This window comes from Callospermophilus lateralis, chromosome 9, assembly GCF_048772815.1.
Source record: "Callospermophilus lateralis isolate mCalLat2 chromosome 9, mCalLat2.hap1, whole genome shotgun sequence".
Classification (NCBI taxonomy): Eukaryota; Metazoa; Chordata; class Mammalia; order Rodentia; family Sciuridae; genus Callospermophilus; species Callospermophilus lateralis.
In genome coordinates, this window is record NC_135313.1 from 64337517 (window position 1) to 64360399 (window position 22883).

At 33.6% G+C, this 22883-nt stretch overlaps 1 protein-coding gene across 3 annotated transcripts in view; it reads left to right on the plus strand.

Moving 5' to 3' along the window:
* The window catches only part of Ttc21b (tetratricopeptide repeat domain 21B), a 69755-nt gene that overhangs the window by 39868 nt on the left and 7004 nt on the right, over window positions 1-22883 (plus strand). For all 3 annotated transcript variants that reach the window (XM_076865822.2, XM_076865824.2, XM_077110246.1), the window contains exons 20-26: window positions 7885-8073; window positions 8976-9086; window positions 10105-10186; window positions 13372-13522; window positions 13705-13866; window positions 15963-16158; window positions 19925-20149. In XM_076865822.2, coding sequence (XP_076721937.2) covers window positions 7885-8073; window positions 8976-9086; window positions 10105-10186; window positions 13372-13522; window positions 13705-13866; window positions 15963-16158; window positions 19925-20149 — 1116 coding nt within the window. The remainder of the gene's footprint in view (window positions 1-7884; window positions 8074-8975; window positions 9087-10104; window positions 10187-13371; window positions 13523-13704; window positions 13867-15962; window positions 16159-19924; window positions 20150-22883) is intronic.

Below are 22883 nucleotides of genomic sequence, written 5' to 3' on the forward strand. Positions count from 1 at the left end.
CTTTTTATTTTAGTAATTAATTATGCTAAGGGTTTATTCTTCTTAATATAATAACGAATCAACTTTTGCCTTTTTGGCTTCATTAAATTTTCGTCTTTACTCATTAGTTTCTTCTACTTCTTTGGGTTTGCTTTGCTTATCTTTTTCTTGCTTCTTGAAATAGCTGACTAGGTAATAGATTTTAGTCTTTGCTTTTTTCTTATTCATTTAAAGTAGTGAATTTCTCTAGGCATTGCTTTAGCTAATATCTCAATAGTTTATTATTTTCTAGTTCACAATATTTCCTCATTTCTATTTTGATCACTTCTTGGTTTCAGGGATTATTTAAAACTGTAGTGTTCAATGTCTCAGCAATTCTGGTTTTCTTATAATCTTTTTAATATTGATTTATAATTTTATAAAAAGACACGCTTTGAAACACTTAATCCTTGGAAGTTATTTGAAGCTTACTTTATGTCCTACATTGTAATCAATTTTGGTAAAGGTCCATTTGGATTTGAAATAATGTGTTTCTGGCATTACTAAGTGCTTAGAAGGTCAGTAAGTTTGTTCATCAATTATTTGTTCAAATGTTCTCTGTTCTGAGGGCTGATTTACTGTTTACTTGCTTCTGGCCTGCCTGTATAATTTGCTGTTATGAGATGTTGAATCCTTCCGTGTGATTGTAGATTTTTCTTTCTCAGTCATATTTATTTTTGCGTCCTTTCTTTTTTTTTTAATTATTAGTTGTTCAAAACATTACAAAGCTCTTGACATATCATATTTCATACATTTGATTCAAGCAGATTATGAACTCCCATTTTTACCCCGTATACATATTGCAGATTCACATCGGTTCCACATCCACTTTTTTACATATTGCCATACTAGTGTCTGTTGTATTCTGCTGCCTTTCCTATCCTCTACTATCCCCCCTCCCATCCCCTCTCCTCCCATCTTCTCTCTCTACCCCATCTACTGTAATTCATTTCTCTCTCTTGTTTTTTTTTCCTCTTTCCCCTCACTTCCTCTTATATGTAATTTTGTATAATAATGAGGGTCTCCTTCCTTTACCATGTTTAATTTCCCTTCTCTTTCTCTTTCCCTCCCCCCTCTCAACCCTGTTTAATGGTGATCTTCTTCTCATGCTCTTCCTCCCTATTCTGATCTTAGTTGCTCTCCTTATATCAAAGATGACATTTGGCATTTGTTTTTTAGGGATTGGCTAGCTTCACTTAGCATAATCTGCTCTAGTGCCATCCATTTCCCTGCAAATTCTATGATTTTGTCATTTTTTAATGCAGAGTAATACTCGATTGTGTATAAATGCCACATTTTTTTAAACCATTCATCTATTGAAGGGCATCTAGGTTGGTTCCACAGTCTAGCTATTGTGCATTGTGCTGCTATGAACACCTATGTAGCTATACAACGCTCTTTTAAGGTCTTCAGGAAATAGTCCGAGAAGGGCAATAGCAGGGTCAAATGGTGGTTCCATTCCTAGCTTTCCCAGGAATCTCCATACTGCTTTCCAAATTGGCCGCACCAATTTGCAGTCCCACCAGCAATGTACAAGTGTACCCTTTTCCCCACATCCTTGCCAGACTTGTTATTGTTTGACTTCATAATGGCTGCCAATCTTACTGGAGTGAGATGGTATCTTAGGGTGGTTTTGATTTGCATTTCTCTGACTGCTAGAGATGGTGAGCATTTTTTCATGTACTTGTTGATTGATTGTATGTCCTCCTCTGAGAAGTGTCTGTTCAGGTCCTTGGCCCATTTGTTGATTGGGTTATTTGTTATCTTATTAATTTTTTGAGTTCTTTGTATACTCTGGATATTAGGGCTCTATCTGAAGTGTGAGGAGTAAAAATTTGTTCCCAGGATGTAGGCTCCCTATTTACCTCTCTTATTGTTTCTCTTGCTGAGAAAAAACTTTTTAGTTTAAGTAAGTCCCATTTGTTGATTCTTGTTATTAACTCTTGTGCCATGGGTGTCCTATTAAGGAATTTGGAGCCCGACCCCACAATATGTAGATCGGAGCCACCTTTTTCTTCTATCAGACGCAGAGTCCTTTCTTTAGAAGACATGTATATCTGATGATCAAGGATAATAATTGTGATAACCCACTGGTGAATCAATCTCTTTGTAATTATAAAATGGCCTTCTGTAGTACTTGTAATGTTTCTTACACTCCTTTGATATTAATAGAACTATTCTGGCTTTATTTTGGTTGCAGTTTCCATGGTATACCTTTTTATTTATTTATTTTTTTACTTTCAAGTGTCTATGTCTAATGTTGAAGATCTACCAGCACTTAATTTTTTTAAATCTATTCTGACAGTTTTAATCTTTTAATTTTTTCAATACAATATTTTTTTGCTTACTTCAGAAGACTTGATTATTGACTACGTAATCAATATAAATAGGGGTTACATTTGCATTTGTTTATGTCATCTTAAGATTTGTTTTCTTTTTGATATTTTAAATTTTTACATTCCCTCTTATTTCCTTTTGTATTTTACCTGTCTTCCCTAAATATTAGATATTTAGAACATATTCCTGTATGTTATCTTTAGAACTATTACAATGAGATATAAAATTTTACAAAACCAGTCATTGCTGGTGCACATTTCACTGCCTTGTATAGGAACCCAGAATAACCCAACAACGAGAACAAAGCAGTTTCACCTCAGGAATGCAAGCTTTCTGTTTAGTAAGGTCCTCATAGTGGTATGTTGTAGTTACCTTACTGTATGTTCAGAGTTTATTCATACCCATGGAGTCTTGAAACACTGAGCTGGTCATTGATGTGTAATGGCAAAGCTCTTAGGAAGCAGTACCAACTTATGACTTGACATTTATTGAGCAGATGACATTCTCAGTGACCTCAACCTCGTTGGGTTTCTGAAAGTACACCAGAAAGAAAGATCAAATGATGAATGGGTTACCTGATAAATAAGAAACCAAGAGTAGAAGCCATGAACATGGATGCCTTCCATTATATCACACCAGAGAGATGTAATTTGCATATCTCACCCTTAGAGTCTTCCTTGAATGCTTATAGCCTTTAATAGCTCTTCATTCTGCCAGGCATTACAGGCACAGCCCTGTAATCTCAGCAATTTGGGAATGAAAGAAAAGTGGTACAGCACTGATCCAACACACACCTGGGATAAGAAGCGGGTTAATTGTCAGGAGCCTGACAAGGCTGCTCTGCACAGAAAGAGGGAGAGTAGCAGCAAACTAGGGAGAGCAGCAGCAACTCTGCCTTGAATGTTACCTCTTATAGGCTAGACTCCTGGCCACTGGTTAGGGGCAGGTTTAGTCTTGACTGAAGTACTAAGCATCCCCTGATTTTGTGGAAGGCAATTTTGTTTCATGGGGACAAGGACAGGCAGTTTTCCTTTTTCTTAGAAGGAGGAACAGAGAAACCAGCCTGTCCCTTTATCTTCTCAAGGAGAGAACAGGGAAACCAGTATGTCCCCATTTCAGGGGCTGATAAGTTATCTCCTATCTCTCAGTGAGAGAAGAGGGAGTGACTGGCATGTCTTCAGACCAGCAGGTTTTATCTCTGGCTAGTTTCTATTTCTTGGGAATAAGAACAACATTCATGAAGTGGGGGTGGGGGAAAGGAAGATGGTTGCAATTATGCCAACAGGTAAACTGAGACAGAAGGATTGCAAATTCAAGGTAAGACTCAGCCATTTAATGATAGCTTGTCTCAAAATTTAAAAATTGAAAGGACTAGAGATGCAGCTCAATAGTAAAATGCCCCAGGATTCAATCCTCAGTACAAAAATATAGATAGATATCTGTCTGTCTATGTATGTCAGTTCCTATATTTTCATAAACCATTTACCACCTCTTCCCCTTATAATGGATACTTTCCTTATTTTCCAAATGAGGAAGAAGCCCACAGAGAATATTTGCCCAAGATTATGTAGTTGCTTGGTAGAAGAGCTTAAAAAAGAACTTAGAGCAATCATTACAAATCCTGTAAGATTTACAGGATACCACACTACTTATCACCTTTAGACTTGATTCTCTTATATCTAGAAGAGTTCTTCCTTCTTAACATAGTCTGTCAAATGTTTAGCTAACAGTGATATGTGTTTATGAGTGTGAGAAAGAATCTGTTTCACTGGCAGTGTCTAAAGACTTATTGTTCTGGTGGGAACAAATCAAGAGCTTGGACTATGAGATTTCTGTGATACCCATCTAAGCTAGAATCTCATTAAAACATATAATCCTCAACAATGTTAACATCCTTACTTGTCAGTATCTTTTAATTCTCGTTTTCTGAATCATATTATAGATACATTTTCTAACTTTAGATCAACTACCAGTAGCTACAAAGTATGATTTAAATTTTATAATATTTTTGAAGTGACAAAGCCAAGTTATTTGAAATAGCCACATGCTTATTTCAACCCTTTCTGAATATAATTAGTCCTAACCACCCTGGTTGAGTAAGTCCCTATGTTGTATGAATGGATACATCAAGCAATTAAAAGAAAAAATATATATATAAAAGAAGACAAAAGGACGAACATCATACCATGGCCATACAATACCAACAAGCCAAACTTTTAGGTAGTTTTTGAAATTTCTATGCAATGATGCAGGGATTACTCATCTTTAATAAAATTTAAAAAGCCATAAGATGCTTCCCAATTACAACATGGTGGGCATTATGATAAAAAAAAAAAAAAGACAAATCTTAAGGTAAAATTCAAACAGAAGCCTGTAAGTACAATCAAAATTTTTAATATTTTGTATTAATTTATTTAGTACCCATTTTTTCAGCTTCGTTCTCCACCTTGTGTACCTTGGCAGTTCCATTGAGTATTTTTGCATTGTTGTTAAATATTTTTGGCAGTGGAAGAACTAGTGAATTTATGAAAATCTGAAGTCTTAGAAATTCTGCTTTCTGTAGACTTCGGATATCTGAAGTGACCATATTGCTTTGGCTCTCACTGTTACCTTTTAGCCCCATCAGCCACTGTCTTTTGCCCAGACTAATGCAGTAGCCTCTTAATTGACCACCTACCTCTTCCCATCTTGGTTCACTCTACTTAGTTCTTCATAATGATACCCAGTGATAGTTCTCAAAGGCAAACCTTATCTAGTCACTCCTTTGCCTATAAAGATGTAATAGTTGATCTCATTGCCTTTAAAATAAAATATAAATTATTTGATAGGCTTACCTGTTGTAAATTTTCTGGGTCTTTCCAGCCATTTCCTTTTTTTTTCCTAATTCTTTAATCAAGCTGTAGTATACCATTCTTTCCTTCACATGGAATTCCTACTGCAAGGACCACATCCCATTTCCTCATTCCCTTTCTTTCTCTCAAACTCAACCAAATTGTAACTACTAGTTAGTCTTCAAGTCTCATATGACCTCAAGACAGATTGGGTCTCCTATCATATATTCCCCATCCATAAAGCTTTTCATAATTTGCTGTAATTATGTGTTAGTCTTCTTGTTAAAATTAGAATTTCTGGGAGTGGAGGTATGATTCTGTGTTTTATGACCCTAGAATGCTTGCCTCATAGTAAACCATGTAAGTATTCTGTACTATATAACAAATTACCTCAAATATAGTGAATGAAAACAACGTTCTCATTTATTATCCTCACATCTTCTGGCTGTCAGAGATCTAGACATAGTAGACCTAGATTCTAAACAGCATCAGTTATGTTATTGGCCAGGTGTGGTTCTAGAGACTAATCAGGGTAAGAATCTGTTTCCATACTGACATAGGCTGTGAGCAGAATTCATTTCTCCAAGGCAGTTAAGATCGAAGGCTCCCGCTGCTGTTTACTGTCAGCTCATATCTACCCTTAGATTCTAGAAATCTTTATCTCCTTGCCTGATGGGCCAGCAAATCTGGTTACTTAAAGGCCATCAAGGGAGAAAATCTCTAGGACCAGTCGACTAGCAAGACAAAGTCTTATATAATATACCAAAATCATGGAAGTGACATCCTGTTACATTTGTCACATTTTCTTGGTTACAAACAAGTTCTGTGCCCCACCTGCACACAGGGTAAGACATTATAAAGGATGTGAGTATCAAGAGGCAAGATCATGGGAACCATCTAAAACCTGTGGTGAGACCTGAAAGAAAATCACAGATTATTTTAACTCTTTAATTCTAGGAACAATTATAGGGGGAGAATGCATTTACTAAATTTTCTATGAAAATAAAAATCTAAATAAATCAGAAATAAAGGAACTCTATGACATAAAACATTACAAATTGTATTACTTTATAATTTTATATGTACTTAACTACATAGTTGTAATTACTATGTGCAGATTACATTTGCTTTATTTTTCACTTAATATTCTTCCAATATTTTCATAATTTTGTATTCATCATTTGAAAAGTAATATGATATTCTTTAATTGATATGTTTTATTTTGAGGTGGTCTTTATTAAGATATATAAAATAAAGCTATTAAAACAGAGAAAATTGAGAAGTAATTTTTCAGATTTCACTTGACGTCCCTCAGAGGTCTCTTAATACGTAGGCTGTTAGCAACCATATTATGATGATAAGGATTATAAAACATCTTATCTCTATACTTCCTTCTAAGTGCTTGAAGGAATTATAAAAATGTATATATTATAAAACAGAGGAAAGGAAAAGCAAATGTTGACAATAAGTGCTAACATGGTTATTGTACCAGATAATTGTAAAAGTTAGCAATAATCTTTCTTGAACACAAGAAAAAACATTTTATGAGACAGTATTAATTTTTACCACATGCAGTTTACAGTCACATTTTCTAATCCTTTTTTATGTCCAAAATAGTGCTGTTATGACCCACTGAACTTACAGCTTAGAAAAAAGTCCTGCTTTAAACTTTATTCATCAAATACCAATTGTCAGGCAGTGTATTGACAGGAGTTCCTTGAAAGGTACTTTGTATAGACTAATGTAGGGCACATGAGAGGCATTTGCTATTTTTTCAGTGAATACATTATGAAAGATTTTCTGTAGCTCAAGGTTAAATTTTATTTGTAAAGGCCTCAGCCATAGTTCTCATTCATTTAATTTAGGAAACTCTGAGTGTACCAAAAACCAGATGTATGGGTGGAAAAGCAGATATTCCTCCAGTTAAGCAATCTATTGATATTCTTACCCAAAGAAAAGCCACCACCTCTTAACATTTCTATGCATGGTATAGGACTGTATTTACATATACCATCAATTAATTGGGCATTTAACCTGTTCCCAGGGTTTGGGGCTTCTTTTTTTGTTATTAGTGTTATATATACTTTGTTTTACTTTTACAACAAATAACACAGATCATTTTTCTTTACAATGGTTACCTTGTCAGAGAGTGGAGCAGCTAAATTCAGCAGCCTGGTTAGTTTTATGGTGTTGGTATATTTCACTGGGGGGAAGCCCAAAAAGATTGTACTAATTCAACTTCTGTCAAAAATGTACGTAAATGTACTCGTTACCTAGAATCTGCCAATATTTGATTTAATTTCAGATACTTACTATTTTATTAATTCTATTAGCATTTAAAATTTTTAATTATTTAATAATAACATCTAGGTATCTTTTCCAAGTATTCATTTCATGATTGCATTTCCATTTTAATGAGCTTCCTTTACGAATCCTTAAAACATGGAAAAGATTCAGTAATTTTATAGCACTTTCGTCAAAAGGTTATGTGCATGCTGGATCATATACAAACAAGGGCATGTTTGAGATCTTAATAAGACATTTTCTTTGGATTAGGCTTTGTTAGATCAAAGGCCAATAATGCCTGAATAAATCTTCTATAAAATTATACTGTGTGTGAGCTGTTGAAAATTTTTTCATTTCCTTTCTTGGTTCTTTTTTTTTAAAGTTGCTTTTTATCCTTATTTTTCCTTCCTAGGCTCGAGAACTACAAGCTCGGGTACTAAAACGTGTTCAGATGGAACAGCCAGATGCAGTTCCTGCACAGAAACATTTAGCAGCTGAAATTTGTGCAGAGATTGCAAAACATTCTGTAGCTCAGCGAGACCCTGAAAAAGCAATTAAGTTTTATAGAGAGGCTCTGGTTCATTGTGAAACAGATAGCAAGGTCAGTACCTTTATAAAATTTTAAGTTCCTTTTATTACAGATGTCATCTAATTTTCTCAAATGTAAAATCCTTACAAGCTTATTTTAAAAGATTTCAAAGAAATATAATGAAAACAAGTTAAAAAATAAAATTATTTCTAGAAAACTTTCAAAATACACGATACTTTTAAAATATTAGAGTCTAAAAATTATAATGGAACAAGTCATATAAAGCAAACCTGCAAGGTCATTATTTTTAATATTCATTTATGTTTTAATAATCACTGTAAAATAGTTTCTTAGTCACAAATAAATATCTGCACCTAGGTGATTCAATTCAGTTTACTAAATAGCTATTGTACCCATCTGTATTAGGGTTGCATATTGGTGCTGAGGATACAAAAGTGATCAGAATAAATCTATGACCTCAAGTGGCACATTGTGAAAACTGGTATAATTCACCTTTTGTAAGGCTTAAACCAAACAGCAGATATATTTTTTGAGTGGTTAGTAAAAAGAAGTGGGAGCATAGTTGTAACTCAGAAGCATACCTTAGAGATTATCTGATTGAAACCTTTTTATTTTGCAAATGAGAAAGCAGGTTGAAATAAACAAAAGGGACTGAACTTAATTTTGTCAGAGACTCTGGAACTAGAAACCCGTCTCCTAATTTTAAGGGCAGTGTTCTTTCCACAATACCTTTTCTCTCTCTACTTTTTAAGTGAGTTGTTATCTAATTTTTTTGTTTTGTTTTCAGAAGACAAAATAGATATGGAATTGCCATAGTTTTCCTAGTCTACCATGCTTAGCATTTTTATTGCAATAACCTTTGATCAATTAGAGTTCAATCTCATCCAAAATTTTCCTCATTTACTTTTTATCCCAAAACCAATTTCTGACTACTCTTCCCTTTTGCTTTCTAGATAATGTTGGAGCTGGCACGATTATACCTAGCCCAAGGTGACCCTGATGCCTGCATGAGGCAGTGTGCACTACTGCTGCAGAATGACCAGGACAACGAAGCTGCTACAACGGTCAGTTCAAGAGATTTCCATGTGAAGAGAGTTGAGTTTTATATTCCAATTGGAAGTCTCAAGTTTTACCCCATAAAATAATACTAGATGGGAAGGCCCGGTCATGTTGGCTTTGGAAGAAATAGCATTTCCAACATAAGTACATTTAACTAATAAAGACCAAGAACCATTAGCATCGTATTTATAAGCATGACAGCAAACCTGGTTCATAACTTGAGATAATATTTCTTTATGCCTAAGGGAATGCTTAGCCAGGCAGTTCATATAGTAAAGCTACATGTTTTGTTTTGTTTTTATTTCTTTATAAAGCTACAATTTGCTAAAACTTTCAAGTACTTACTTAGACATACTGGATTAATTTAAGAGTTTCAGTGAAACGTTTGAAATTACAGAAATAAAAACTTTATGTAATCATTTTAGGATGGTTTGGTTTAAATAAAATTTGGCTTTTCTTTCTTATTTTCACCTGGGTTGAAATATTGTGAGCAAACAGCTGCATGGATAATGTTTTGTGAGGTTTATTCAAAGTTATTGTTGTAACTAAAAAAAATACAAGTCATTTCCCTTTTGAAACACAATTAGAAAATTTCCATACATCTTCCTTGCTTTACCTTCCTTTGAGATATTTATGACTTAAGTTTTGCTTTCTTTTGTCTTGTTTTTAATCTTGTAATTGTCATTTTAGCCAACTCCTATGAGGCATATTTCCTACAATAGTACATAGCATACTTCATTCCCTTCCATTTCTGTTTTTGAAACCACCACTTGGAAACATATTTTATGCTAAAAATACAGTTTTGTGAACAGAGCAATCTGTTTTGCGTCCTTGATTAACTTATGTTGTACTGATTTTTCAAGCCAGTCTGCCCAAGGCATACTTGAACTTCAAAAATGAAGTTTTTGTAAAACTTTACTCCTCCTTATAGTTTTCATAGGTATTTTCTTAGTTTTCAGTCTTAGAAGAATATGCTTTGTGAAAAACATGGCAATGTTTTTAGAACGAACTTTATCTTTATAGATGATGGCTGATCTTATGTTCAGAAAACAGGACTACGAACAAGCAGTGTTTCATTTACAGCAGCTTTTAGAACGCAAACCAGGTAATTAATCATCGTCCATATATTTTTCTAATGCAGTCAAACTTCTTTCTCTTTTCTCCTCTTAGCTGGTAAACTCTTGGAAAAACAGCCACCCTGAATGAATCTGACTCTGATTATTCCATATATGGTCTTGAGTAGTTGAAATGGCCGTGAAGAAAATGCAACACTGAAATGGTCTCAATAGTGACCACAAATCTTAAGTGGTCAGTCGGGTACTCCTACTGTGTCTCTCTAATGAATTTACCTGCTTTCGGCTACTTTTCATGAATTCTTCTGTCTCATTTAACCTCCCAACACCTGTATTCCTTACCTTCATCTAAAAACCCTGACACATATTTGATTAAGAATATATAACCAACTAGAAAAGAGCTCCATTCCCCGTCACCAAATCCATCCATTATCTAGTCTGTGTCATTGCCACATTGTGACCCCACTTACCACTAGCTTTTCCCTGTATGCACTGGACACTGCCCCTCACCTGCCAAAGGGGTTTGCTCCTGCAGCTCCCTCTCTCACTCCTTCCATCATCATTTTTTTTCCTAACCAACATATAGCCATGCCTGGACATCGCCCCACTTTAAATTAATCAGTATTCTCCCACCCACCTTACCCAAACCTCCCTTTTCCTACAGGCCTGTCTTCTTTTCTTTCCTGCTATTTCTACCTTAAATCTTGACACTGTTTTGTTTTCCTTCTCTGAGCTGACATTGAATGGAAATACACATAGTATTTTGATCTCTTGCAAGCTGTTCCCATTCCACAGTATTTCCTTTGAGTGAATGATCTCACCTTGTTTCTTTAGAGCATCTCTATTTCCTTGTGAATTTTCTTAAGCTGTTCTTATCAATATTTTCCTCATATGTTATGGTTTTATAAGATTTAAAGACATTATCATGTGTCCTGGGGGTTTCTTTCACCTAAGTTTCTGTTATTTGGCATCAGCATAAATTGGCATAGTGGACTGGCTGTTTTGGACTGTTTATAATCAAATATAAAATCAATTATTTGTAAATTCAATGTAAAGATTTTGTACTCCTACAATACCAAATGATGTGCAATTATACTTCCAAGTATGGATTTGTCCTTTTGCCAATATCGTATTTTGCCCCCCTTATTCTTTTCTGTTGTTATCGTTTATTTTATTTTTGTATTGGTTCATAATAGTTATACAATACATTAGGGTTCATTTTGACATAGTTATACATGCATAGAATATAATTTGTTCCAGTTAAGTCCCCAATACTTACCCTTATCCTAGCAGTCCTCCCTCTTTACACCCCATTTCCTTTTCTCTACTTTACTGATCTTTCTATTTATTCTGTCTTTCTCAACACATAATCTAAAATGTATTCCTCTTGGAGAAAACACCTGGCATTCCAGGGCCACCACTTGCATTAGCAGATGCATAATGGTTGCTGAGTAGGATGACCACGTATTGTGGTTTCCTAGATTCAGGACTTTCCATGATAAAGGAAAGTTCCAGGCAAACTGTGGTAAGTTGGTCACCCTAATCCTGAATGCCATTATCATTCCTCTTTTTCATGTACAGTTATCTTGCACAGTTATCTTGCTAAAAATATGTACATAGATACTGTCTTCTCCATTTATTTTCAGACTTTGCAAGAATCACACATTCATCTTATATTCCCTGTGTCAGACACAATGCCAGTCACATATATGGTATAAAGTTAATGCTTACTGGTTGAATGGATCAGTGAAATACTGTAAAATACCAAGTTATTAAAAATACAAAATTTTATGTAAATTTTTACAGTCTATGTGATTTTTTTGTGTTTCAACTCTTGCAAATAATGCTGCTGTGGTATCTGTATGCCCTACATTTTGGATCGGAAGTGACTTGCTGAATTAGCTTGTACCTTGTCTTGTTTTGGAAAGTAGAATCAAGGATAAATTGCTTTCAAGCGGGATTTTATATGTGTTTCTGTTTTAATCCTAGGGACTTAACTACAAGTGACCAAATACCTTAGACAAGTGTTTTTACAAATCGTCTAAAATGAGGCCTGTGTTAACTGAAACTTGAACACTCTCAAACACCTAAAAATCTCAACTATAAAGAAATAAATAAAATGTGTATTATTAATAAAATAGACTGTTTTGCAGTCATTGAAGTCATGTCTTTCAAAACTATTTAATGACAGTTGAGAAATTTTACTATATAATTTTGAATCAAAATCAAATTCCCAAGTGTCGGTCAAATTTTTTAGATATGTAAGCAAAGAATAATTTTGTATAAATGTAAATTTAATATTTATAGGTTTATTTTTACAAATATATGAAATTTAGTGCACGAGAATGTGATAATTTCCATCTTGTGGGAATATAAGTGATTTGTTTTCTCTGTATTATCTTCTGCATTCTCTGTATTTTCTAAATTGTTCTTATTTTTTCAAGTGTCCATCTAATAAGTGTAAATAAATAAAACTAATAAAAAATTTATTAGATTATTTTCAAAGCTTATTATGCTACTAATAAAAGAGAACTACATGAGATTGGGAGGAAATGCCTTTATAGGAATCTGCCAGAAAATTATACCTGAAACAAAAAAATAAATTATTTTTTCGTAAAAGGAGATAGAATTAAAATATGTCTTTAGACGTTAGGTTGTATGGTAAACTAGTTTCTGATATGTTTGATACATATACATATTAAAGTCTTGAGTAAAATTTCTAATTGTCTACCACAAATGTTTTCAGAATTGGCATAGTAGACTGTTTCTTACATAATTAGACTTCTTTCTTACCTGTTTCCAGCTGTAGTGAGTAGGCAAGAGAGTTTTAGAAATGGATAGTTGAGTTGCCTTATGGGGTCAAATTAGTCCTCCTGAATTTCAGAATTAAGTGTCTAGATTACTACAAAAATTATTTCTCTAAGGCTTTTGGTCTCTAGAACAATTGAAAAGTAAATAACAACAAATAAACTTTTTTTTAGATGTCCCTATTTAGATCATTCTCTTATTATGATCAGCCCAGCCCAATTTATGTCATTTGATAGATCAACCAGTTGGAAGTATAGTTTCTTTAGGGATTATATCACCTTTACTTTATTACTTTACTTTTATTTAAATTATATTTCATATTAATCAAACATTAATAAAGTAGGATAATAACCATCAGAATAAAAGTTAGGAAATATTATCCTTATTTGAAGTATTTTTTTGTTTCTAGATAATTATATGACTTTTTCTCGTTTGATTGATCTCCTAAGAAGATGTGGAAAACTTGAAGATGTTCCAAGGTTTTTTGTAATGGCTGAGAAACGTAACTCTAGAGCAAAACTGGAGCCAGGATTTCAGTACTGTAAAGGACTATATCTTTGGTAAGTCTACTGGCAAAATAAATTCTACATGGTAGTTTTTTCTCATTGTAGGTAAAGTAGAATGAGCTTTTTGGTATTAAAGATACATTTTAAAATATGCTAATAGTTTTATTTACCAGACAAATACTCTGAATTTTATAGTCAGTGATTAAAATAAGATTTTGTTTTTAACATCTAATAAGGTTTACTGGAGAACCAAATGATGCCCTTCGACATTTTAATAAAGCTCGGAAAGATAGTGAGTGGGGCCAAAATGCACTGTACAATATGATAGAAATCTGTTTGAATCCAGACAATGAAACTGTTGGAGGTGAAGTATTCGAAAATCTGGATGGAGACCTGGGGTGAGTAGTGTTTGACACATTATCTTTTGACAACTTTTAAACAGTTATTGTAGATAATAAGCAGAAATACTTTATAAAATAGAGCTAAAACCTAGGATAGCACTAAGGAAAGGTCAGATGAATAAATCATAGTTAAAAATGACAATTTTAATGGAACAAAAGGAAGTGAAAGGCTTCCTAAATCATAATAGACATGTTATAACAGAAAGGAAGTGCCAGGCTTCCTAAATCAGAATAGACATGTTATAAAGGCACTTCCCTAGTCACTCTATAGAAAATGAGAAAGATTGAATTTTACAATGATGGAAAATTGTCCACACAAGAAGAGTAAGTACCCGATAAATGGTAGTTTATTACCAAACCCTGTGCTTTACACTTTGTATGCATTATCTCATTTATTCCGTAGAACACTATTATGAAACAATCTAGAATTGGCTTCTCTAGTGATATTTGGCATAAATGGAGCAAGATTCAGACTGTGGACTACCTGGCCCAAAGCTCCTGTTATTAGTCACTGGGGTATACTTATGAGAAATAGTGATATTTCTATCACACTATGTTTGTTGCTGCTTCTCTCAGAATTGGGCAAGGCCTTGGTGAGGAATGTATAAGGAGGTAAAGACCATGTAAGGAGATAATTCTATTTTTAGTAGCATATAATTTACTTTGGATATAACACAATACCTGAAATCATTCCATCTTCATCACAACTGACATGGGTAAAAATGGATATTAAGTATTGTAGGAGTTCATTGAAGTTGTAATAATACCTAAGTAGTCAAGTGAGGGTGTGTAGGGGAATAGGGAAAAAAATAGAACTGGACTTCTGAGATGTTCCAATGACAAATGTTAACATCTGGATTAAAGAGAACATTGAAATTTTAGAGCAGGGAAATGGCATGTTTGTTTTTTGTTTGTCTTAGGAAGGTTGAAGTAGCATTCTTTTATGAAATGATAGGCTTCCCAAGTGGAGCTCTTCAGCAAGTAGATGAAAAATACAAAACTAGAACTCAGAGAGGTCAATGCTGGAGATAGAGATTTGGAAGGATGTATTGCACAGGGTGGCTAGTTGGAACTCCATGAATGTCTTCTTTGCAAGTAGGATATAGTAACAGATTCGAGAACTAAATTATGGACATGTTAACATTTAAGAAGTTTCAGGGAGGAAGGAGGTCAGGAAAGGGCAAACAGTGCAGTGGGAAAAGAACCAAACCTGCACAGTATTATAGAAGCTTAAATTAATTCATAAGTTAATTCTTAAGGAGAATAACTTTGAAAAAGGTATGCAGCAGTGTGAAATGTTGTAAGCAAGATAAAAGTAAAGTCTTGAGGGAAAGATCAGTGATTGGACTTTGAGAATTTGATTTCCTCTTTTGATTTATATATCAATATTTCCTTTCTTAAATGATATATGACATATACACATAAATATATCTCCTTTAATTGCTGTATATATGCACACATACATATATGTGCCAGAAACTTGCCTTCAAATATTCAAATTGTTATTGAATATAAAATTACAACTTTTCAACACGTATAATTTCTGAGAGTCTGATAGTTAACATGGTAAGGATATAGAATAGACTTTAGATGTCTGAAAAACTTAAATCTAAAATTTGCCTCCTTGTGTGACTTTTGACAAATCATTTCACTTTTTTGAAGTCTCAGTTTACCTGTAGGTAAATGCTTTCAACATAGATTGAATGAAATATAGTACCTGGCCCCTTTCCCTCTTCCTTTCTTTAATTTCACTCTCTGAGTAGGGAACACCATTTGATAATTATATGATTCTGCTTTTATCCTAGCTTAACATTAGGTGAAGTGAACATTTTCAATATGAATATTGTCTAATTGTCTAATTTTTTGTTTTCTAGAGCATTTAATTTTTTTTTATCGAGGGGATATTAATTTTATTTTTAAAAATATACTGATAGATGTGTATTACTTTGTATTAGAAATGGTTGAATGACATGCTTCACAAATGATTACTTTTAAATTATAAAAAGAGAAGCTAGTGTATCCTAAATCTCTTTCTAATTTCATTGAATTTTATAAGTGATGGACATAATCGATTTATTTTTAATTGTATTCAGTAATTCAACTGAGAAGCAAGAATCTGTGCAATTAGCAGTGAGAACAGCAGAAAAACTCCTTAAAGAACTAAAACCTCATACGGTACACGGGCACATACAACTTCGCATAATGGAAAACTATTGCCTGTTGGCTACCAAACAGAAATCTAATGTTGAGCAAGCATTAAATACCTTCACCAAAATAGCAGCATCTGAGGTTGGTAGTTTTCTTTTACAACTTTATATGTTATTATTTCTTAATAGTATAGAAATATGTGTGTGATGAGTTGTTTATTTTCTGAAGATTTTTCTTAATCAAACATAGTGTGCCTTTGATCCAGAAGAGACACTTAATTGCTTTGATATGTTATTGATATATTTATCACTACTGGATTATTGTAGTCTACAGAAGGAAAAGTCCTCCAAACGGCAAAAGTCAATTCTTAAGGAAATGGCTTATCTTCTGAATTTTCTGTGTTGCAGATGTCATCTGTGTTAACTTACAAAGTGAAAATAAACACCTAGCTGCCTTGCCACTTTGCCTTTTCACTTCATAACGGAACTTTTCCAATTCTACTTCTAAATGAGAACAATACTGATTGTTTATAATTAATTCATGCAAATCATAACATTGGTCTTTAGTAAGACTGAAGTAACCTCTTGCAGTCTTTTTATTATTATGTTAGTATTATTAGATCAGATCAGAGTTTTCTTCTTTTTCATCCCACTCAACCCCATTTTTTTTTTTTTAACTCTGATCTTGTATTCCCCACTCAGTACTACTAAGGAAGGAATTCTAGATACTTACCTGACCAGCAGTTGGTCATACCTACTTCTAAGTATGTTCATAGGATTTTGTGTTTGATCTTCCACTTAGCAATGTGTAGACCACCAAAAGCTCATAATTTTGTGTCTCTCAGAGCATATATCAAATTTTGATGTGTTTTCTTATGGTTCAAAAGACACAGTGGTAGCAATAGACTGTATGAACCCCAAGAATGGTCCTTTCTCCCACCTTCAGCACCCTGGAGAAGATGGAGATGTCAAGGCTATGAGAGACCTACAATACCTGTTGTGATTGAGTATATCTAGGAAGCAGCTTTAGGAACAGAAACGGCAAGGTAGCATCAATAGCAATAATACCATACAGCAGAGCTCTTCTGCAGGCATTAAAGTAGTATTCTCAAGGATTGGGCTCTGTTGAATTGGCTTTTATAGCAAACGGATGAATTACTGAATGAAGGGAAATAGCATAATCATGTAAATCTATGAAAATCTGTAAGGATATGATAAAACACATTTTCTAGTAAGGTATCGTAGCTACTGACTCTTGTGGAATGGTATTCTGTCATACAATAATGAGTTATTTTAAGGAAGTCCATTATTTCTACTGTGAAGTTTAAGAGAGAGAAGCAAAAAACAGTGAATGACATTACATCTGTTTTCTACACAGCCTATGCCAGTTTTCTGTGTTGATGAGACTGCATAATTTTTTATCATCTTTACCTGTGAGATTAGAAATTTACCAAATCTGTTTACTGACCATAATATCCAAATAATAATGATGGGTGATGAGCTGAAATTTCATAAACATTAGGCCTCATCTCGCATTTTTTCTTTTAATTCATAGGTTACATATTCAAGATAATGAATATTCATCAAGCAGCCAATGGATGCTAAGCATAGTGGGAATCACACATATAAATAATGTATGGTTCCTTTTTTCAAGTTTCTCTTAAATTACAGAAAATGAGACAAGCATACCAACTATAATTACTGAAATACAAAGCCAATGTATTCTATCCTAGAGTTGCAAATAAGAGCACTGTCTGTAGGTGACAGTAGGAGAATTCAGTTACCCTTTTGTGGAGAAGGTATGATTTAAGAAACAGTTATAATTTGAAGAACCAGAAAAATATAACATTTTCATAGGCACAAATGGACTGAGTGTCTTCTAAATGAAGAGGGAAATATGAGCAAAAGTGGGGAGGCAGAAAAGCATGAATGAAGTATATTCAGAACACTGTGTGTCACTCAGAGGTACGTCATAGGAAGTCATGGAGTAAATGGGGGAAGATAAGTTAACCCAAGCTGAGCCATATCCACTTGCTTATATTGCATTATCTTGAACCACAGAGCATGTTGGTCATAAGCAATTTGTGTTGCCCTCACTCGAATCTTATCCTCTGAGTGGATTAAGACTGGAAGAAGGAAGCTGGCTAAAGTTTTAGGTTGTCTATATCAGAAAAAGACTCCATGGAGCTGGGTGCAATTCAGTGGTAGAGTACTTGCCCAGCACATGCAAGGCCCTGGGTTCAATCCTCAGTGCCAAAGGAAAACAAAACAAAAAATGCCATATCGCCTGGTCTAATGCGGGGAACAACTATGGTTTGCATTTAATCAAACTGTGAAGAACTGGCTCATTCTAATGTAGCTCAAGGCAAGTGGTTTTGAAATCAGAGACTTACTTTAATTAAGTATTATGGGATATTTTTATGCATGTGAATTGGGGTAGGGTCTTTTTGCAGGGCCCTTCTCAGACCATCTTAGGAAATGGCTGACAAATACATAACAGGTCTCCTTTTCTCCCTCTCCCAACCCACCTGGGTGAGTGGATTGAAGGTTAATGAAATTGACAATGTTCCATATGTCTTCAATTCTACTACCAATTGGTTGGATTTAGCATTCAAATTAAACTGTTTTGCCATTCATTATCTGTGTCAGAATTCCTTATTGGAAGTTCATTAATAAACATGGAATTACTGCCAAGAAAGTTTTATATTCCTATTGCTTTCATCAAGCCCTAATAAATTGCCCTTCTGTTTGCAATTAATTAAAAAATTAAATTTTGACTGCCATCCACCACCAATGTTGGATATTGCAAGTTTTATCAAAGTAATGTAATTTTGCAGTACTCCTTATTAGTTACCCAAATTTGCAGTCTTACAGGGAATATTTAGTATTGTCATGATATTCTGATTTCTAATTAATTTGTAAATTTAAAGTTAAGACCTTACCCTTTCTAAAAAGTATCATAATCCCTCTGCTGAAATTTAAGAAGCACCCTCCTCCTGGAAGCAGAGGCACATGGCTATAATCCTAGTGGCTGGTAAAGCTGAAACTGGAGGATCACAAGTTCAAAGTCAGCCTCAGCAATTTAGCGAGACCCTGTGTCAAAATTAAAATACAAAAGGGCTGGGAATGTGGTTCCTGGTTAGGAGCCCCTGGCTTCTATCCCTAGATCCCTACAACCAAAAGAAAGAGAGAGAGAGGGAGGGAGGAAGAAGGAAATAGAAAGCAAGGAAGGAGAGAGGGATGGAGGGAGAGAGGAAGGAAGGAAATTAATTGAAGCACCCCTCCCTTAATCAGGAATGTAAACATTATTGTTTATCTAAATTAGCTTTTTATATAGCTATCTTCTGGCCTCCATTTTAAGCAATTCTTACTAACCTTTTGGATTCACGGAGTGACATTTTCTGACTTTGAAATCAATCAAACAAGAAAGAAGGGAAAAAGTAATGGAAGTCAGGATAGGTAAACTATCGTTTACATGTAAGTCTTTTTCTTATCCCTGTTTGATAAGTTAAAGAACTAAGGAGGTAAATGTTAAATCTGAAATAAAAACTGCTCAGTGAATATTATATTTCAAAGGTTTTATCTTTTTCTGTTTCCATACAAAACCAAAATAGCTAGTCGATTCCATTAAAAGTCAATTCAAACTGATTGCTGGAATTATGAGGTTTTGGCATCTGCATAGACACTGAATTATTTCCACCATACAGTGCCTGATCAAGGTTTTTCCTAGTAGCTTGAGATTACTTGATGTATTAAATAGTAATGATAATCACAGTTATCTGGGATAGATCCAGGTAGAGTCTACAGACCAGGTCTGTATAGAATTTTCTGCTTTCTAAGTGTTTTTCCTTTAAACAAAGGATATTTATGTTGTGTGTCTAGCAGTCTAATGTTTTCTTTTCTTACAGAAGGATAATCTTCCAGCACTTTTGGGAATGGCAACAGCTCATATGATCTTGAAACAGATTCCGAAAGCTAGAAACCAGCTGAAGCGGATTGCAAAAATGACTTGGAATCCTATTGATGCTGATGATTTTGAGAAAAGTTGGCTGTTGCTTGCTGATATTTATATTCAGTCAGCAAAATATGACATGGCAGAAGAACTATTAAAACGGTGCCTGCATCACAATAAAGTAGGTGTTAAAACAGTGAAAAATAATTATTCACCTTTGTTGTGTATTATAGTGTTGGTCTATTTCTTGTGATTCTTGAGTATTTTTTGAATACTATATGTTGATTGTTACCACAGTCAGGAAATAAACATTAATAATAAGAAAGAATCCATTTGCCCTTGAAAACTAAAAGAGAAAAAAGAGATTTATGCAGCTTCACGTTTCAGCTGTGGTGATGCCCTACTTACACAAAATGTTTTTGGAATGTCAAGCATTTTCCTGTGATTACCAATCTCATCCAAGAACTAATGAAAATTGCAGAACATTAATTGTGGGCGTATGTCCCTCCTATTAAGAAATACTCTTGATGAATTTACTGCAGCTGCATGTCATTTCCACAGTATTAGAATCCACTATGCATAATATGTAGTGGGGGAAAGTCTTGTCACCTTTTGATTCAATTAAATAAAAAGTCCTTATCTTTAGGTACAAAATTGAAAATCTTCAAGTCTGTAGAATATGAACTTCTCCACTAATATTTTGGAATTTAATCATGCAGAAAAGATGAGATGTCTTATTATGACGGTTTTATAAAGTTTAGATTTATGTTATTTGCTGAAAAACAATTGAACTTGGCCTAGAAATTTAAGAATATTTATCTTCACAGATTTATACCAATTTCTTCAAAATTTTAATCACCATTAATTTTTTCTCTTCAAACAAATGAGGTTATGAAATGGATCATTTGTTTTTCATAGAGGAATTGTGATTACCTAGCACTGGTAAGATATTTTCTTAGGAACTTAAAAACCTAAAAAAAAACTACCCATTTATCAACCTATAAACAATTCTAAATAATCGTTTACATCAATTTTAAGTTAAATTGGCCTTGAAAACAGAGAATACTCATTAATAAGCTTTAAAAATCTAAAGTACAGAAGAGTTGAAGCTCACATGCTTAGTTTAGGTTTAAGCAAGATTGTGTGGGAATTAAGGTTTTCTCTTCAGATAAATTTATTTGCTGGAACACTACCAATAATAACTTACAAAACTGAATATGATAATTGCTTTAGAAACTTTGTTTAGCCATGCTGATTAGGCATGAGTGTATTTGAATCATGAATTCAGGAGCTAAAGCTTAAGAACCTTGGATCACATAATTAAAAAATGGAAGTCATCCAGGTATGGGGCAGGAAATGTACAAAATAAAACTAGATCGTATTGTTATACCAGATGGTAAGGAATCTATCAAGGTTGATGTCAGGTTCTTAGAAACCAAGTCAAAGACATGCCCAGTAACCAAAGGTGGGTGCTGCAAGTACCAAAAGGAATGCTTACTGCAGTGGATTGAAATATCAAATATGCCATGTCTTCATAAAAATAAGAAAAAAAAATATGGTTAGGTATCACTGAAGTATACTAATAAACTATTGTCCCTAAACCTGGCAGGGAAAGATATAAGTAAGTATTAATCTTATGTTTTTTGCACTAAATAAATAAAATTTAAATATATATATATATATATATATATATATATATATATATATATATATATACACACACACACACACACATATATATCTGTATAAATCATTAGGTTACCAAATAGTAGATAAGGAGACATTTCTCATTATAGACATTTTCCAGTTAATAAATGAAGAAGACTGATAGAATATCACCATTTTCAACTATGATGCATTTATGAATGGTTAATATCACAAAAAAGAGGAAGAATCAGACATTCTGTGTCTCAAGATGAACGAACACAACATTTATGATAGGACTGGGATGTGATAAGAAAAATAGTAATAAAGATAACTAATAATTCTATGCAATTTTAAAAAGCAAATAAATAATCAAAGTATTAAAATGTTAAATGGACAGAATTTGACAGGACTATGCCAAGCTATAGTGGATTCTGAATCAAAAGAGAAAGATTATATCCTTATTATCATATTTTTATATATATTCTTAATGGACTAGGGTTTTAATAAAAATATTGATGAAATTTCTATTATTAAAGTCAGGAAATTAAAATTATAATAATTTCATTTGATATATAAATATTTGAATATAAAATATTCAAACCAAATCTTTGGATCTCATTACAGTTTCCAGGGAATGTCAATGACATAGACTCATATAAACACCTCAAGAATGCACTCAACTTAATCTGAGTTAAGAGAAACTTCAGGGTAAAGTATTCTTGTTAGTGTGTACTAATATTTAATCAAAAGAAAAGAGCAGAAAGAGACAGCAAAAGACATCTACAGATTAAAAAAAAGAATTAGGCGACATTTCATCTAGTCTCAGTATGTGAGCCTTCTATGGATCATTTTAACAAACTACAAATTGTTTTAAAAATTATATTGAGACAGTTTGCAATTTGAATACTGACTAGTTCTGTGGCAATTAAGGAGTTGCTACCTTAATCATCATGTGCCATGCTGTATGGTTATGTTAAAGAAAGCCCTTATTTTATAGAAAGGCATACTAACATGTATTGATGAAATGATATAATATCTGAGGGGATTTTTTCCTGATAATATAGAAGCACAAGTGTGTGGGATACAGGTGAGACAATATTAATTACGTCAGTTTTTCAAAGTAAGTTATAGGTTCATGGAGTTCACTATACTCTTATTTCTGCATTTATATGTATTGAAATTATTTATAATGAATAATGTACATGTATAACCCAGCTATGCTACTCCTCGGTATTTGTCCTGAAGAATTAAAGTCATCTTATATAGTG